This window comes from Lepidothrix coronata, unplaced genomic scaffold, assembly GCF_001604755.1.
Source record: "Lepidothrix coronata isolate B3197 unplaced genomic scaffold, Lepidothrix_coronata-1.0 Scaffold6, whole genome shotgun sequence".
NCBI classification, from domain to species: Eukaryota; Metazoa; Chordata; class Aves; order Passeriformes; family Pipridae; genus Lepidothrix; species Lepidothrix coronata.
The window spans coordinates 4,436,593-4,456,601 of NW_016690186.1; the positions used below are offsets into that span (position 1 = coordinate 4,436,593).

A 20,009-nucleotide genomic window follows, 5' to 3' on the forward strand; every position below is an offset into this window, starting at 1 on the left:
CTAGCGGTGTCCCCCAAGGTTCAGTACTGGGCCCAGTATTGTTTAATTTATTCATCAGTGACTTAGATGAAGGGGGAGATGCCTCCTCAGCAAGTTCACTGATGACACAAAGCTGTGAGGAGTGGCAGATACACTGGAGTCCCTGCAGTTTTTGACAGGTTGGAGAGATGGGGAGAGAGGAACCTTCTGAAATTCAGCAAAGGAAAATATATCTGTATTGGTGTACAGGCTGGGGGCCAATCTGCTGGAAAGCAGTTCTGTGGAGAAGGATCTGTAGGTCCTGGTGGACAGCAAGCTGTCCATGAGCCAGCAGTGTGTCCTCGTGGCCAAGAAGGCCAATGTATCCCGGGGTGCATTCACAAGAGCATTGCCTGCAAGTCAAGAAAGGTGATCCTGCCCTTCTACTCAGCCCTAGTGAGACGACATCTGGAGAACTGTGTCCAGTTCTCAGTACAGGAAAGACATCAAGCTCCTGGAGCAGTTCCAGTGAAGGGTAACAAAAGTGATTAAGGGACTGGAGCACCTCTCTTATGAGGAAAGGCTGAGGGAGCTGGGCCTGTTCAGCCTGGACTGCATCAATGTCTAAAAGTATCTGAAGGGATGGTGACAAGAGGATGGAGCCAAGCTCTTCTCACTGATGGCAAGCAGCAGGACAAGAGGAAATGGGCAGAAACTGAGGTACAGGAAGTTCCACCTGAATATGAGAAAGAACTTCTTTCCTGTGTGGGTTACCAAGCACTGGAACAGATTGCCCAGAGAGGTTGTGGAGTCTCCCTCACTGGAGATACACAAGAACTGTCTGGATGCAATCCTGTTCAATGAACTCTAGGATGACACTGCTTGAACAGAGAGGTTGGACCAGATGACCCACTGTAGTCTCTCCCAACCTCATCCATTCTGTGGTTCCGTGATATAATTAAAACATACTTGAAAATAAATTAAAAAAAAAATCCCTTTAAGTAACTAGTTTATAATTTCTAATAAAATTCTTAATATTTTTAAAAACAGATATGTAATTCTAAGTATTGATGAATTAACTTTCCAAACAGTTTTTAAAAGGAAAATTCTTGAATTTTAGGAAGAAGTGAATCTCCTTAAATTTTTTTTTTAAAACTGCCAAATATAAGAACTGAATCTTCAGCTGCTGCAGAATGCCATCTCTGTATCTTCATCAATGAAATTTTGCTGACTCACCCCAGTTTTGCACCTGGAGTGATACTATAATTTATTTTAGTCAGTTAAATATTTATTTATTCTTTGCATCTAACTTCTAAAATTATATTAGTCAAAGTCACTTTCATTTATCTCTACCCAGTATTTCTTCTATGTCATATATTCTTCTCCAGTCAATGGGCCATCTCAGTGAAAAAATAAAAAACACTATTTGATTTTAGAAACTTTGCAACTAGCTAAGAAAAAATAAAATAAAAACATGTTACAGATATATCATCTTCTCCTCTGTGGAAGCTGTATTTATATTTCGCAGGAGGGAAGAATAGCCCTAATGCTGCATTTTAAAAGATAATTAAAAAATTCTCACATGCTTGGGTCTTGTGCCGTAAGTTCTCTTTGGAATGAATTTTTATGGATGAGTATGACTCTTTAAAAACGCAATTGTAATGCAAGTGTAGACATAGAACTATAATTCTACCCACAACTTCTTATACTGGGGAATGACTGCCCTTGATAACTGCTTTATTGAGTTTTACTGCATATGACCGTGTTATGTGAAGCATAGAATTATGTTTTCATTTCCTCCTAAAGAAATAAAAAAAAATCATTTTATTTGCTTCAATACTTACTTTTCACCATAAAACCGTTCAAAGAATTTTTCTTTCCAAGGTTCTGTTTTCTTTTCCTTTTCAATCTCTTGTCTGATGCGCAACTGCATTTCTGGTGTAAATTCTCCTAAAAAACAAATACTAACATATTGAATAAAAGTTGTCAAGGATTAGCTTAATATGGGTCATGATAGATTACAGATACAAAGATGACGTACAGTGATTTCTCTTACAGTCATCCAACAATGTCAAATGAAAATAATGAAAAACAAAAGTGAGCGTGACGTAGAAAGATTTAATTTACCATATAACATCGGTAGTTCAAAAGTACATTTGTGGGATTTAGTTGCATGCGTTTATGTTTCCAAGGCTGACAGTGATAAAAATGCTTGGGTTTTTTTTAAACTCTCAAAATGAGCTGCTACTGCAAGCTGTAAAAATGTACTCTAAACTCAAAATGGAATCAGCAATTTTTCTTTTGCTGAATTACTGGTGTACTACACTTTCCATTCGAAAAGTATTTCTCAATTTCTTCATAAAAACAATTAACCTTGGGTAAACCTGAGAAAAAGCAAATAGTTACCTTCTGCCAATCGCTGTTTCCACCCTTGTGCTGCATATGCAAAGAATTCATTATTTAGAGCAGAACTACTGAGGCGCAAAACTCCATCACTTCCCATCTAGAAAATAAGCCGATGGTAGCAGAAGATATTGTCAGAAATAGCATCAGCTAAGATTACATCAAAACAGTTTCAATTAGGGGAAATGGGGAGGGATAGGGAGTGGGAATAACAAAGAAAATGACTACTACTAAAACATCATTTTCATTATAGTCACCACTGTAAATGGAAGTGAACTAATCCAGCATCAACTCGCTCTCTTCAGTCATTAAGTGTTACTGATGATAACTCAATTTACAACTGATTGATATGTTTTAATCACAGACCTCTGTCTTGAGCCTATGTCTAGAGGCATTGTACACAATCAAAAATCAAGATCGTTATATACTTGTGCATCTGTCTGTAACATGGTACAAAACAAACTTATTAAATGCAATGAAGACTAACTTTGCTGTTTCTAAATAAACCTAACACTCATCCTCACTAATAAGCTGGAGTGGCCAAAGAATGGATGACAGGTATCCTTAGCACCAGAACTGATATAAACTCAGCACTGAAACTGAAAAGAGCTATACAGAAAATTTTATACGCATCAAAAGTGAAAACTGTGGAAGAACATTATAATTATTTTTATTTTCTACATCTGTCAAACATTCAATGGTAAGACAACATTAAAAGCATTAATCACAGTATTTTCTACAGTAACTTTCAAAAGCAATCCAACTATTGTGTTTTCTTCTACCAAAAAATTTAATGCATTATTTTCAGGTTTCTGCGGATATATCTGGTTACTGAAGGAATTCTAATAACTGGAAAAAGTAATTATAAAAAACAAATTAGCAGTAGGTATCACCTCTAGCATAATAAATGAACAATAAAAACAAACTAGCAAATAAAAAAGAGAAAGAGAAAACAGCAGAAGAAGTAATGTTACTAGAACAAACACTCTCACTATTTTACATCCATCAAGGTAACTAAGATAAATGTTTGACAACAGTATTTGTAATCTAGCAGTAAAAACCAGCACATTTTCCAGCATATTAACAGATGGTTTAGCTAAGTAATATCCCCTAATTCTCAGTGCTTGTTTCACACAGGAGCCAGAAAGATGCAGATGTGTCAGAAACATTAAATGATATTTTGCTGTAGCTCCCTTGCTGAGCTCTATACTTCACTGATAACACAGGCCCTTATTTGAGAATAGTTTTTACTTACTGCCTAGTTAACATCCTGTCCCACAATTATCTCAGAAGAGTAAACCAGAAAGATGTGAAGTAGCAAACAGAGAAATAGCGAAAAGTATGGACTCTAAAAAGCTGACAGTGCTAAAGGAATTTGATTACAGCAAGAAAACAGTATGTGTATGGTACTAGGGTCCCTCAGCAGGATATGAACCTACAGCACTGCTGCTGGTGATTTCCTGCTATATGGCATTGTTTTGCCAACACATCATAGAATTTGCATTTAAGTGGGGTGGATATAAAACATTTCTACACTTCTCATGATGTGGGTTGTGGAACACATGCATACTAATCACAGGTAGGCTATGACTAATGCTCAAACTAGAGAAAAACTGGAAAGAAACAGGGAAACATGCAGCAGAAGCAGCAAGAAAATAAAACCAGTGAGGTGAGAAAGGCCAGAAGGAACATTTATGTATTGTATAAATCATAATGGCATGACACATTATCTTCTTTGTGCACAAATCAACTTTGCCAGAAATATTAAATTCCAGAATTAATATACTAAAGTGAGATTTTTAAATGCCAGTGCCTCTTGCACTAGAACAAACAAACCAGTAGATGGTCAAAACCAGCACTTACACAATTTCCTAAAAATGTCAGATGAGAAGTTACAAAGAAAAGAATCACAAATTACTTAATAAACAATTCTTTGGTCCTCAAAGAAAGGTGTTCAAGCTACCTTCAGATTCAATACAAAAGGAGATGAAATAGAAACACCCCCTTGTCAACATAGGTTATACTCCAACCTTCAGTAAATTAAAGATTTTGTCTCTAAGCCTATCTGTGTCTTGCAGAAGAGTCATACAGACATGAAATTCTTTTATCATCATATTTAACCACATTTAACTGCAGGCTATCTCTGCAAGGCATGGACCTTCTGAAATGCTATGGCTCAGCTGATGGCAAATAGTGTAGCCATATCACTAGCCAGATCAATAAATGTCATAAGAAAGTAATAAATAGTATACAATGATTTTCTGTTAAATGAGAAAGATGATCCAACTTATCCTAAGGTCATATGACCATTAGATCTCATAGAAAGTTTGAATGTACCATGAGAGGTGGAAATAGAATGCCACTTTTCAGCAGCAATCCAATATCAGAGTGCATTGAACATCATATGAAACTGCAGCCAAGTCTGACTGAGCTATTTCACCAGGATGTGTAAGTCAAGAGCATTATGAAGATTGCCAAGTTATATTAACATGTGAATACAAGAAGAACAGTATTATCTTCATTGTAACCCTGTTGTAACATGAGAAAAGCAAGCTTTGCAGGAAGAGTAGTCCACCTTTCATTTTTGCTGGCTAATATACTTGGGAAGAAAAGTTCCAGGTGTCTGTGTGCAAATTTCTTAAGAAGTTTGGAAAACAAACGGTGAACCTCAAGGTAAATGCTAGAAAGAGGGTCAAACAAATTCAAATGTGAACTAGATCACCTGAGATAAAAGCACAGCCTGGAACTTCAGAGCAAAAGGTAAATGTTAGCAAGTTCATGGACAAAGCTCATTAGTTCTTGTGGACCAGAAAAAAATGCCAAGTATGAACTACCTGTGAAAGAAAAGAAGGCAGGGAAAAAAGCTCCCTGAAGAATAGCAAAAAGGGAGAATTAGAAGATTGAAGTGGGTTACCTAAGAAGGAAAAATACTACAGGTCAACTAACAATGGAACAACAGTACATTTGTGTACTGCATCAGAAAATGAATGCACACTGCACTGACCACTTATGGATATTGACTGCAGCAGCTTACAAGTGCTGGGGAACTATGTTACAAGACTGAAAAGACAATGCTAAGGATGCTTAGGTTAAGAAACGTAAGAACAACAAACTCAACAAAAAGTCACTGCTTTACTTCATGATAGACATTGCCTCTGATGAACCAGCAGAGGAAGACCTTTCTTGAGACCTGTGTTTATGGAAGCACATAACTTATGGAAGATTTATGTAGCTGGAACAACCGAAATCTAGACATAAGAGCATCTAATGATAAAGAAGGTAGAAACACACTAATTAGAGGAGAAGCTTTCAATGATCTATTTTAACATGACATGAAAGAATCATTTCAGGCTTAAACACTATGGAGGGATGCAAGAAACTAGTCATCATTATCTAGATTTGGTGCACATATAGATACCAATGGAAAAAATGACGGAAACAAAGAATGGTCCAGCCCCAGTGACTTCGCCAAACTTGCTCAGAAATTTGAGAGCAAAGAAAATGTTTGCTGGGAATGGAGGAGGAAGAATTTACTCCATCAATTAAAGCTCAAAGAGAAAAGGACAAGGACAAAAATCCTAAAGGAACTCATAATAGCCAAAGAGATAAAGTGAATGAAACAGAAATTTTCCAAATGTTATAAGAAGAAAAAAGCACTAAGCAGAAAGCAGATTCACTACCAAAGGAGGGAAACAACCCAAACTAAACTAACAAGAAGTTCAGTCGTTTGGCTATTTTTGATTCATTTAAAGATTTCTACACAGGGAAAAACAATCTGAACAAGTTTGAACAGACAAAAACCAAGCAATTTTACATCTGTTGTGTTAAAGACTCTATCAGAAACTACAAAACTAACAAGGATATTTCATCCCTCTTCTCAATACTCTAGTAACGCGACACCAGGCTGATGTTTTTATGCTCTGTTAAACTTGGAAGGACTAAGAGGTCATCTTTCTACAATATTAGCTAACAACCTCTACTGAAACCTTCTTTTTTTTTCCTCACCTGGAGAACGTATTTTCACCTAAAGTCAAAAAGTTAAAGTGGAAATTGAAAATTTTGAAGCCCAGGGGTGTGTTCACTTCTCTAAGCTATGATGACAGAAATAGCACAATTAACCACTAGCTCTAAATTAGAATTTGAAGAAACATGCCAATAAAGCAGTTCTTAAATACACTGTTAATTTTTATGGTATTTAAAAACTGCTGTCCAACAGAGACAGTGTATTAATGACCTGGAACAACAAAAATTTCTTGGAAAGTTTATGTTTTATTCTGTTGAGCTTTACATTTCTTTTTTCTCTGATTAAGCACAATGCTAGAATTATGTTTTCTAATTAGTACTTCTATGCAGAATTCACAATAGCTTTTAAAAGTTCCTCTTTTTATTGAAAGCAAACAAAAAAATACCCAATTCCAAAACATATCTGCTAAACTCCAGCATCTGTTTGCATCACAGAGCAAATGTCAAACATTCTTATCAAAAGGAACCGAGTAACCTTTCTAGAAAAACTACTTCCATTATTCTCCTCCAAGTTTCACTGAAAAGTCTCTTCTGAAAATAAGGCAGGGATTATTCTTATAGCTCAACCTGAAGACACATACTGGTAGTTTTATAGGGATACAGCAAGTACTGCATAGATGTGTACTGGTAGGTTATCTGATCTTGGCTAGAATCTTAAAAGACAAGGAATTAGCAAAGCTATTATTTCTCTCTTTCAAACGATTCGAAATTCTCCCAATGTATTTATTAGACTTCTAATTATCCCCTGTAGGCAGTTCCTGAGTAGTATATTTCCTACATGAAAGTTTATGTGTGAACATCACGCCAATTTGACTAGAAACATAGCATAGTTTGAGTTGGAAGGGACCTTTTAAAGGTCATCTAGTTCAATCCCGATGCAATAAGCAGGGACATATTTAACTATCACAGGGCCACATCCACAATCAGGTGTCTGAGAGCCTCATCCAAACTGACCTTCAAAGTTTCCAGGGATGGGGTTATCCCTATGGGCAACCCTTTCCAGTGTTTTAACACCTTCTTCATAAAAAAGATTCTTTCATATATCTAATCTAAATTGACCCTCCTTCCGTTTCCATTACCCCTTGATCTATAGCAACAGGCTAAAAAGTTTGTCCCCATCTTTCTTACAGGTCCAACAATCCCAATTCTCTCAGCCTTACAATGAAAATACGAAACAAAAACAAACCAAAAATTAAAAAAAAAAAAAGGCAAGAGAAGTGAAGATTCATCTAAATGAAGTGTACAGTTCCACTCGTTTTTTATACACTTTCCACAAACTGCTGCTAACGCTATATTTTATCTTGGGTGAAGAACAATCCTATAATTCACATACTTTCCCAAAGGTATGTAAAATAAATTATTTTCAAAAAAAGGGAAGATATGAGAAAATACATTTTGCTGCTTTTGCATTAAAGCTTCCAAAATATTAAAAATGAAAAATTCAGCAGTGTCTATATCACACACAGGAAAAATGACATTTTATTTATGTGAATGGAGAGACACCACTGCCATTTGTAAAATGAATTTGTAACAAATGTGATTCCGCAGAACTGGGCACCAGAATCAAACTGACCTGTGATGCATGTACAGTTGCATCTGAAGATGCAACCTTAGTGACTTGACTTTCCAAAAGCAAACATTTTGAGAGCTAGATAGACAACATGCCAGGCCTGGCTCATATTACTCTTGACGATCATAGAGCAAAAGTTCACAGGTGACAGGGAAGACCAGTATCTATGTTTTCCCCTAAAACCCTCCAATACTAAGAAGAACTCTCTCCAAGAAGCAGAACTGTTTGAATCCAAGTAGACAGAAATAAACATTTAATTTAGGTACTCTGCATCATCACTCTAGAAGAGCTACTTTTTCCACTAACAGTAAAGAAAGCATAAAGAAGATCAGACTCCTAATTAGGGCCTCTACATTTGCTACTTAAGCTAGTCAGCATGAAACACCCACTTACAACCTAAATCCACAGAGAACATCAATAGATAAGTTTGTAGTGTACCAGATGCTATCCTGAACCACAAAATCCATGAAGGATTAAAAACTGCTATCAAATCTAATTAGAAATGATAGTAAGCTCTAGAACAGTTGCAAAACACAATGCATGCCTCTATATGCATGACCATTTACCAATTGGATGTTCCCTAAATACTGACTACTGTAAACCCTGTGATTACTTTTGAACACACACTTTGCTGACTGATATTTGTGCTTTTCATACACACCCATTAAATTTGTTACGCCAACCATGTCCAAATTCGTGTTTGTTGATCCTATAAATTTTCACCACTTCCTACTCGTGATCATTAAGTCTGATGCATTAATTATTCCTTCATGCCACAGTGTCTTTGTCAACAAAAAACAGATCTCAAAGTGCTTAACACCAAGCCAGGTGTTCATGCTGTAACAGGAGAAAACTGCCTTCTCTTTCAAGGTTCCTACTTTTTAAAATAGTTACTATACTTAGATTACTTTAGGCACCCAAATACAGTTGTAAGCAATAACTGTTTGTAGCTATTAACTACCTTATTAGGAAACACTGACCTTTGGCCCAAGACTTTTTCAAGGCTTCTGAAACACTATATGGAATGGAAAACAGGAAGTGAAGGTTAGCCCATTTGTGCTGGTTTTGTCTGGGCTACAGCTAATTTTCTCCATAATAGCTGGTATGGGGCTATGCTTTGGATCTGTAACCAGAACAGTGCTGATAACACAGGTATGCTCTTGTTATTGCTGAGCAGGGCTTGTACAGTGTCAAGGCTTTTTCTGCTCCTCATCCTACCCTACCAACAAGCAGGCTGGGGATGCACAAGGAGCTGGGAGGGGATACAGCTGGGACAGCTGCCCCCAGCTGATGAAAGGGATATTCCATACCAAGTGGTGTCATGCACAGCATATAAAGCTGGGGGAAAAAGGAAGAAGGGGGTGATGTTTGGCATGATAATGTTTGTCTTCCCAAGTCACCACTATGCACGATGAAGCCTGGCTTTCCTGGGGATGGCTGAACACCTGCCTGCCCATGAGAAGCGGTGAATAAATTCCTGGGCTTACTTTGCTGGTGTGTAGCTTTTGCTTTACCAATTAAGTTGTCTTTATATCAACCCATTAGTTTTCTCATGTTTACTCTTCCACTTCTCTCCCTCATCCCATTGCAGTGAAGAGAGCGAGCAGCTGTGTAGGGCTTTGTTGTCAGCCAGGCTTAGAACACAATACCAATTTACAAGCAAGTCCCCAGGTGATACTATCAAATATCTGTGTACAGCACCAAAACTGGATGCTTGCTACCTGTGATCAGTGGTTTTAGGCCACTTCAGGCCATCAGTGCTTCTGGGATTCTTTGAGAGAGTGAATAGAAGGGGTGACTGCTAGCAATCATAATGAAAACAATATCCAAACTCCCACTTTACAACTATTGTTTGATGACAAAGATGAATATTTGCTATTAAGCAAATTTGCTATTTGTGTTAGCATCAAAGGCATACTGGCCTAGGTGCTACAGCTCTCTAAAAATGTAACTTAGATAGTAATGGAGGGTTGTGGTATTCCTGTCTGGTATTCTGCTTAACATTAAAATAAGTAATGTAAATATCTAGGTGTGACCCAGGTTTCTAATTCCCTATGACCATCAGTAGAGATCTAGTTGATGCAGTCAATGGGGCCTAGAAGACTATTGAGCTGACTGGCATCCACTTTGCAGTGAGAAAAACAGCTCTTAAGGGTCTTTGTTCATGTATTGACTCAATCTGTATCATCTGAAATGAGGGAACGAGGACAACAGAGACCATCTGATTAACCTCATGAAGGTGTTGGTAGGGATGATGGCTGCAAAATCTAGCAATGTCATTGTTTATGATGGCCCTCTACCTTCACTTTAAGAATTCTGCCAGAAATGGAGTGGATCAGAAGTGACAAGAAGACTCTAGGAATCATCATGGAACCTAGGGATCTGTTGATAATTTTATCAGCAGATATAATATACTGGGTGATTGTCCTACTCTACTCTGCACTGGTGCAGCCTCACCTTGAATATTGTGTGCAGTTTTGGTCTCTGCAATATAATAAAGATATTAAGTCACTAGAGAGTGTCCAAAGGAGGGCAACAATGATGGTGAAGGGCCTTGAGGGGAAGCTGTATGAGGAGAGACTGAAGTCACTTGGTCTGTTCAGCCTGGAGAAGACGAGACTGAGGGGAGACCTCCTTGCAGTCTACAACTTCCTTGTGAAGAAAAGAGGAGGGGCAGATGCTGATCTCTTCTCTGTGGTGACCAGTGACAAGACCTGAGGGAATGGCCTGAAGTTGTGTCAGGGGAGGTTTAGGTTGGATATTAGAAAAAGGTTCTTCACCCCAAGGGTGGCTGACCACTGGAACAGGCTCCCCTGGGAAGCAGTCACAGCAACAAGCCTGATAAAGTTCAAGAAGCATTTGGATGATACTCTCAGGCACATGGTGTGACTCCTGGGGACAGTCCTGTGCAGGGCCAGCAGTTGGACTCAATAATCCTTGTGGGTCCCTTCCAACTCAGCATGTTCTGTGATTCTGTAATGAAGTGGTGATTTAATAGGTGCTATGGGCAGAATGGCTTTGGCATCTTCACCCATGTGGTGATGCCCCAGAGATTAGAGATATGGCAATAGGTAAGCAAAGATGGAAAATGGCCGTCAGAGAGGAAAGAACATGATCTAAAAAACAAACTTGCTAATTTCTCCAAAATTTGAACACTATACTTATATACACAGCCCCATAGTATGGGCAAATCAAATACAATAAATCCTATTCTGTGGACCATTGCCAAAACAAATTTATTTATAAAAGGATGGGTTAAAGAAGAGGCTAATGTGATGAAAGCAGTACATTTATCTCAGTCTTTGATGATTGAATACTAATGCAAGAACTACAAATGGTACGTGGGAGGACTTGGAAGGTTTAGTTGACAATCAACGTTTTGCCTTAATTGGCAAAATGGAGATCTGATAATTCATATGACTGATAGCAATATAAAAGACTAAAGCTTGTTTGGGGAAAAAAGGAAAGAAGAAATTATGACAAAATTAAAAAAAAATAGTCTTTCAAGTAGGCATACTTTCATAAATGCACAGTTAGTTGGAAGAATCCCCAAGAATGTGGTGCTAGTGAAAAAGGAGTTAAAAAACCCTCACAGTTCTTTAAATAAACAATGCTGACCACATGGAGCGTAAAACCTCCTGTGAAGGACTAATGGAGATTGTACAATAAGACCACATTGTCTTAGTTAGGACCTCACTGTCGACCTCACAGCATGCAGAGAATGGAAACCCGGTCAACCTACTAAGCAAGAATACCACAGCAGAGCATGGTATAATGGGCCAAAATTAGACACAGTTGGAAGGGGACACATCCGACTCCAGATGAAGTAATTCTATAAGTACATTAGGAGTAAGAAGATTATGAAAGAAAAAGTCCACTATGCAACACAATGGAAAAACTAGAGGGATACAAAGACAAAGCTAATGTTCATACTCCCTTTTTTTTGCACACATCTTCACCACAAATCTACCGGATTGCGGTGCTTAAAACAACGAGTATCAATTGCAAAAGGGAAAGAACTGACCTTGAACAAGCAAGGAGCTGAATAAATATTACTTAAATGCATTCAAATCATCTGGGCTTGATGGACTAGCCTGTTAAAATGCCAGATATGAATCTATTTCAGAACTGTTAAAAAATGGATTTTAAAGTAGTGAAGTGGACAAATACAAAATTATACATGCTAGTTATACATATATAACACACATGTATCACCTGTGTCTAAAGAAGGGTATAAGTGCAGCTAAGGACTTACAGATTTAGCAAGCTTTAGAAGAACTCCATGGCCTACACACAGACAAGCAATTCTTTTTTGAGATGCCCTAGGCACATTCTGGGCAGACTTGACTCAGAATCTACAGGGGACCTATAACATTTTGAAGAAAAGTTGGGTAGTAGACTACATACCACAGTGTATCTCAGTTGACACAAGAAGCCTATGTTTAAGTATCTTGCTTCTTCCCCTTGTCTTCACGCTCCAGAAAATATGTGAAATGGTTAAATGGTGAAATGGTTAAAGCACAAGATAGAATCATAGGACCATTTAGGTTGGAAAAGACCTTTAAGATCTTCGAGTCCAACTGTTAATCCAGCCCTGCCAACCATGTAAGATATAACACTATACACAACTGCCTGGAAGTTAATCAGGAGTTGAGCAACAGCCAACACAGATTTGTCAAGAATAGGTCATGTCAAATCAGTCTGTTTTCTCTCTGACAGCATAAAAGCCCTTGTGATAGAAGAGAAGCAGCACAAGTTTTATATCTTGACTGTAACAATGCATAACATTTTGTTAGGCAAAACCAGGATACAGAAATTGTAATTTGGTCACCACAGAACTACTCAGAACTTAGGGAACTATTGCTTATTTATTATCAACTGGGAGGCTGTATTTCAGAGACATCATAAAAAGATGGAAGTAATTGGCAAATAACGTAAGTCGGAGAGTGATTGAGTACACTGAAATGTAGAACTTAAATTCAGAATTTTCTTGATGGTTTTGTGAATCCCTTTGAAAACATTAGGGATAAGCAGGGCATTGCAGCAGTGGCAAATGCAACATTTCAGACTCTTGTAGTAATATATAACTAGAGAATTACAAAGTGAAGAAACGAAGTGTCTATGCAATCCTTCTGTGGAAAAGTATTTATAGCTTATGAGCACATGGGCTGATCACAAACTGAATATATGTCAACCTTGCTGTAAAACTGCAAAGAAGGTGAGCACAACACAGTAAGTTACAAACAGGAGCACCGTGTAAACACACAGAAATTAGTTTTGCTCTCCTTGGTGTTACTTATCACTTGAGCTGTAGTAATATGTTCAATTCTGACTGTTGCAACTCAGAACCGGTACAAAATGCAAAGGAGATAAATGAGACTGAGAACAGATTTAAGGTCCTAGATCTACAAAGACCATATTAATAAGGGCAGTTTCTAAAGAAAAAGAAACAGGGACATGGTAAACTCAGATGCCAAACTGAACAAAGAGTAACAGACAGAATTGCAGCAACAGAGATTCAGATCAGACCCTGAGGAAAAAACTCTCTAACAGTGAAAACAATGAAGCACTAGACTTTAGAGAGGCTGTGAATTCTTCATCAGTGAACAGCCAAAAACCTTTTAGACAATTTAAAGACAAGCAGACATTGTTGATTCTGTCTTAGTGTAGAGAAGACTAGATAAATTTTCCTTGGCATATTTTCTATGTCAAGATATAAAAGATGGTCAGGAAATTTAAAAATAAATTAGTAATAAGAGTGTTTCACAGTTTAAAAAGCTAAAGGATGGCATATCAAATTTCCACCTATTGCATCATCATTAAAAAGAAAACTGTTACGTGCATTTTTCTTCTGACCAATTGCCAGCCTCCATTTTCAAAGACAGGTGCTTAAGTTAGTCTTTGCATTCTGGCTTCCAGGCCTCTAGCCTCTTAAATGCCTTTCCAATGGAGTCAGTCTCTGCAATCTAGTGTAACTGACCACAGCTCATGATTCATATCTGAAACAACCTCTCATTTGGACAGAATGGCCTTCAGAACCACTGTGATTTCATAATATAATGGCTTAGCTTGCTCCATGCAATTAAAACCTTAGGTTACAACTAGTTTCAAAATATCTTAAATGGATGTCACAGCACAGAGCACTATGCTGTCTTCTAGCTCTTCTTGTACTGCAGACACACTCTCTCAGTTTCTGGAACCATTGTTCTCAAACACAGACCCATTGTATCCACCACCAGTTATGCTTCATGGTGGCTGGAAGGATCCTTACTCACTCATCATCTTTTTTGCTAGCAATTGACAGGTTAAGGCATGCTGAAAGCCAAGGCAGATACATTCTGCCTTGAGGCTAAGTGTGGCATCCCTGCAGAACAGACTTCTCATTAAGCCCAAGAAACAGAAATTCTCATTGGGAAATACAGAATGGCTGCAGAGAGCAGTATTATAAGGCCATATACTTTCTCTGTACCAATGTTTTCCATCATAAAATGGATGAGGTACTATAAAGTGGAACAGAACTTATTACTACATCTGCCCTTGTTAGTCTCTGGACTGTTCACATTCTGACTGACACAGTCTTCAGAAACTCTAACAAGATCTGCTTGCACTTATAAAAGCCTAAATTCTCTATAATAATGCAAAACAATCATTATCCTATTCAACACTTCGGCTGATGACCTGGCAACCAATTATGTCAAGGAGTTCTCCACAGCTAGAGCCCTCTCTGCAAAGTAATAGTTGGCAATTATAAAACTAAACTTTTATCCACCTGAAAAAATACTTTTAAATGAACTTGCATGTATTTCTAGTATGAAAATAATTGAGGAAGTTTCTCCATTTTCTATAGAATACTACTGACTGTTCAAGTATGCCACTATCTATCTAAAAGTAATTTTTCCACTTATACAACTACTATTCAAAGAGATTGTGATAAATGGGACCAAACTAAAAGGATGCTCTAACAGTTGGCAAGTCTATAATACAGAATGAGTGTGAAAGCACTTGGGTAAGAAAAGGAAAAGCATCTGTAGTTGTCACAAAAAATCCGTAAGTTCTGTTAAACAATGGCTGCATTTCTGCTGATAGTGTTTCTGCTACACAACTTTATGCTAAGCAAGGATGCTATATTTTTCAGCATCTAGTCATATCTGAGTGGTACCATATGGTAACACTATCACATCAAAGCAGTGGTGGAACTAACCCTTGATAACTGCAAGGAACAAATCATGTAGATAAGGCTTGTAAAAGACCACATAATAGCAAATTACTACAAGAGCTATCAAATAAAATATTTCTATTTCTATTTCTATTTAGCTTAGCTGGCATAAGACTGAAAAAGGGGATTTTTATTTTCCATAAATATTTCAGTCCGTTTGATATAACTGTGGCTACTACTCATATAGATGCATCCACCTTCTACTTATATCAGTTAAACCATGCCAGCAATCAATGCTAACTTTTACGATGCAAAAGACTTCCATGGATTAGTTGCCTATTGTATGAAATACAGAAGTTGACTGTATTAAAGTTGATGCTCTTCACTTTTAATTTTGTTCTGATAGATTAAAAAGCTAAAATCCAGTAATTTTGCTTTAGAAATTTTTATGGCTCATGCAAGTTTTGGCATCCTTCTCTGGATTCTTTCCACAGCTTCTGAAGTGAGCTGGCCATGCTTAATATTCAAGATGATGACTTAGAACTATTTTCTTAATGAAACAGTGTATTCTTTAGTACAGCATCCCTGCTATTGTTGCTTAAAGGTTGATTGAACAGATGTTTCTGCGACCATATTTTCTTTAAAAATTTTATTTAGAAACTAGCAATGGAATAACCCACATAATTTCCAGTGCAAAACAGTGTATGCTTTCCTACACTAAATCATAGAATCATAGAATGGTTCGGATTAGAAGCGACCTTAGAAGATCATCTAGTTCCAAACTCCCTGCCATAGGCAGGGACCTTCCACTAGACCAAGTTGCTCTAAAACCCATCTCATCTGGCCTTGAACACTTACAGGGATGAGGCATCCACATCATCTCTGGTCAACCTCTTCCAGTGACTCACCATCCTCATAGTGAAGAATTTCTTCCTAATATGTAAGCTATTAACTAATCTAAACCTACCCCTTTTCAGTTTGAAGCCATTCCCCCTCACACTTTTAAAAAGTCCCTCTCCAGCTCTCTTGTAGCTCCCCTTTAAGTACTGGAAGGCTGATCTAAGGTCCCCTCAGAGCCTTCTCTTCTCCAGGATGAGCAACTCCAACTCTCTCAGCCTGTCTTCAGAGAAGAGGTGCTCCATCACTCTGATTATCTTCATAGCCCTAATCTGGACTTGCTCCAACAGGTCCACATCATTCTTATGCTGGGGTGACCAGATTTGGACACAATACTCCAGGTGGCACATGAGCAGCCCCACTGCCATCATTAAGCTTCAATGTCTAGCTTAGACTGCCTTATTATAGAACTCATCAATACTGGATTACTTCTGAACTCTTGGGTAAACCTCACACGGTAAGGGAAATGGGCACAAAAATACAGACCTCAAGAGTCCTCAGGAAGTACCTGAAGGTGTGACAGACAACCTGAAGCACAGGCCTTTCATTAATCTCCAAGACCTGAAAGAATCACACTGAAAGTACTGACATGTCTGTGTTATTGAACTGTAACAATACACTTCAGATGGGAATGAAAATCAGCTAGTTTTTAATACGTCCAAGGATGGAGAACCCACAACCTCTCTAGGCAGCCTGTGCCCTTACTAAAAAAAGTTTTACTCCATAGGGAACCTCCTGTCTTTCGTTTTGAGCCCACTGCCTCTGGTCCTGTCACATCCTTTCTTCTGGTATTTATACACATTGGTAAGACAGCCCCTGATCCTTCTCTTCTGTAGGCTAAGTCCTAGAACTGGACAAGGCGCTCTAGGTGTGGTCTTACCAGCGCTGAGTTAGACTGGATGGTCTGTAAAACTCCCATCACAATGGCATTCATGCCACTCACCTCTTCTTTGACCCTGACCACTCAGATCTGAACCAGACTCTAATCCACCTTACAGAAGAGGTCCATACACATATGCTGATTCCCTTAAGGGCAACAATCACTCCTCTTTTCGTCTTGGCCTGTCTTTTGTCTCAAGAGAGGCAAAGGTTTGTCAGCGGTTCTGATATACATAAAAGGAAAGAGAAACGTGCAGAGAAAGGCACAGCGTAATATTGGAGAAAAGCAAAAAAAGGAGAGGAATGAATAGTTAAGGACTTAGTAATTACCAAGTTTAATACAAAACATTGATGATTTCAGGTCTTGAGAACACAGATGGTAGGAATGTGGAAGAAGTAATGCAGTCGAAGGCACAGAATATTTTAAAAAAAACAGATAGCACTTGCAAAAACCCACAGAGACAAAAGGATAGCAACTGTTTCTTTGCCTGAAGATAAGGAACACTCATCTCAAACAGAAAAATGCATGCAGACATTTACACACAGTGCAATGACTGACAAAAAAATCTATCTTTTCTTAAAAGAGTTACCAAAGCAAACAGTGGAAGAGTTTCTGAGCAGAAGGTATATAAATAGGTGTATAAGGAAAATGCTTCTGACAAGGTGCAATTATCAGGACCTTTTTGCTGTTGTGAACACAAAATAGTTACAGTAACAATGAGAAGTAAATAAATGGTAAGAGATACATCCAACACTACAGAATACAGCAGACAGCAATACATGGATCTGACTTAAGAATTGCTGCCAGAACAATAAACTCAGTCACCACAAATTCTGCTTTGGGTAGGTGGCATGGAAAGATACCAACTCACACTATGGCTTTCACAGCAATTCTGATGTAATACAACTTGAGTGTTCACGTTCAGCTCTCTTCCATGGGTCTCACCTCTTCGCAGTAAAGTATAACCTGCCCCAGAAAATGCCTAATTTTATTTAGTTCTGATTAAGAGGTTATCAGTCCTTATAGGAAAAGCTCTCATCATTCCCAACTGATCATCAACATAACATTAACAGTTTGTCTTCAAATATGAAATGAAGACAGATGGTGAAAGTAATTCTGAGTATTGCTTTGGTCCTTTAAAAAATAACCAGACTAAACTCAGAAGTTAAACATCAAAGGATGAAAAAGAAAATATCTACTACTATAGGAATAATTGCTTCAGACAAGAAGAGAAAATGAAGAAGCGTCTTTTAGAGAAAAAACAAAAGGCATTTTCCATCTTCACTAAAGTGGGAAATATGCCAAGTAAGACTGAAGAATTGCAAACATATGTTTTCAAAATGAAATGTGACTTGTTAATTTAGACCTTATCTAAATCAAGAAGACAAGTGGGATAGCTATATTCGTTCCAAGACACTGTAGTGTCAAAAAAGACAATAGAATCCAATCTGTTTGAGCTCAGATGCAAGAAATTAAATGAAGAATTTAAGGCGTGTAATAAATCTGGCAAAATGAAAAGATAAAGCATGTTTTAAAATGAAGCAAAACCCAAGAAATATAGAAGGAAAATCGGAACATGCAGCAAACAGCACCTTCTAAGTGCATTCAAATTCTTGGAATAACAATTAAAAATCTTCTTTCTCATAGATCCTTCATAGAAGTCCTGATCCCAAGCATGTCAGAATACAATGCAAACAGTAAACATTTATAAAGTACCAGAAAAGGCACATAGGCCTTTTTACCTTGGGGTAAAAAAAAAACAAAAACAAAATAGAAAAACATATGGATTGTGATCAAGACAAGCATCTATGGAACTTCTTTAAAAAAAAGATGACTGGAGATTATGAGAAAGTAAAACATTATTAAATTATCCAAGAATGTTCATATGCTGGTGAATGTACAGCAAAAGGGATGTAAGCAGTCAGGGTCTATTCGGCTAACTTTTAATAAAAATGAATGACATACACCTTTGAGCCCGAAGAGCAGAAGGTGAGAGGAAGTTACATGGAAACATCTAAAATTAGTTAGTCATTTTTGATGAGTGTCATAAATGAAAATCCTGCAGTCAATCCCTTTTCTCTAGGCATTAGAAAACACTACCCTTCTATGCAAAAAAATGGCTGCATGCCCTTATCATGAGAACAAGCTAAAGGAAATTTGATTTTAAATAATTCAAAGACAAAGAATAGTAATTTTCTGAAATAATTAGGAAAAAAGGGTCAGGTTCTTTTCCCCTTTTTTATTTAAGCAAAATAAATATAATGGAAAAGGGAGAAAGAGGAGGGGAGAATGGTGAGAGGAGAGGTAGAGAGAGGGTGAGAGCAAGGGTGAAGAGAGATTGGTGCAGAGGCATAGATGGATCATGTCTTGATCTTCCTTTTGCTGCACCTGCATCCAATATCCTGTTTCAAGTCCTTGGCTGTCTTCAGATTCAGAACTGTAAGAAATCTAATTCCAGTGCAGCCCTACAGTGGCAACACTGGAGGCACTGCAGACCAATTCATATCACTTAATTATTAGCACTTTGTTAGGGTAGAATAGTTGAAACACTACACACTGCAGCACAGCAATGAACCCTTAATACCTACATAACTTGAAGCATGTCAGTCCCTTGTGTCCATATAATTTACCATTTATGTCCACATATTAGTTAAACTCTCGCAACATAGCTCCTAGAACAGTCTTTTAAAAAGGCACTTATGTAAGTATTTTCCCACTGGAACAAAGGTGTTTTATCAGTTCTCTTGTTAAAGTGCTAATAATTCTGTCAAACATAAAGGAAACTTGTATTGCATTCAAGGTCCTCTTTTTTTTTTTAAGCACTAACAGCTGTGCACCGTACTTTATAAAACTCACTTAGAGGGAAGGAGAGGGGAACAAAAGCTTTACTAGTTTGCATCGGAAGAACAACTTTGACTGTAGGGCCCCTCACACATCAGAAGGACTTATGGAAAAGGATGCTGCAGAGATGGCTGTGGCTCTTGTATTTTTAGCTTTCAGTGGGCACAGCACCATTGCTATGTCCTACTAGATGTTCCAACTGACTTGAGCCTCGCTACAGACAAAAGCAAATGCAATAGTTCTGCTAACACCTTGGCAAAATTTGTTTGTAAAGGTGAGAC

At 37.8% G+C, this 20,009-nt stretch overlaps 1 protein-coding gene across 5 annotated transcripts in view; it reads right to left on the reverse strand.

Moving 5' to 3' along the window:
• The window catches only part of ASXL3 (additional sex combs like 3, transcriptional regulator), a 132,562-nt gene that overhangs the window by 17,019 nt on the left and 95,534 nt on the right, over positions 1-20,009 (reverse strand). For all 5 annotated transcript variants that reach the window (XM_017833522.1, XM_017833532.1, XM_017833558.1 and 2 more), the window contains 2 exons: positions 2,365-2,461; positions 1,803-1,908 (listed from right to left, as the gene is read on the reverse strand). In XM_017833522.1, coding sequence (XP_017689011.1) covers positions 1,803-1,908; positions 2,365-2,461 — 203 coding nt within the window. The remainder of the gene's footprint in view (positions 1-1,802; positions 1,909-2,364; positions 2,462-20,009) is intronic.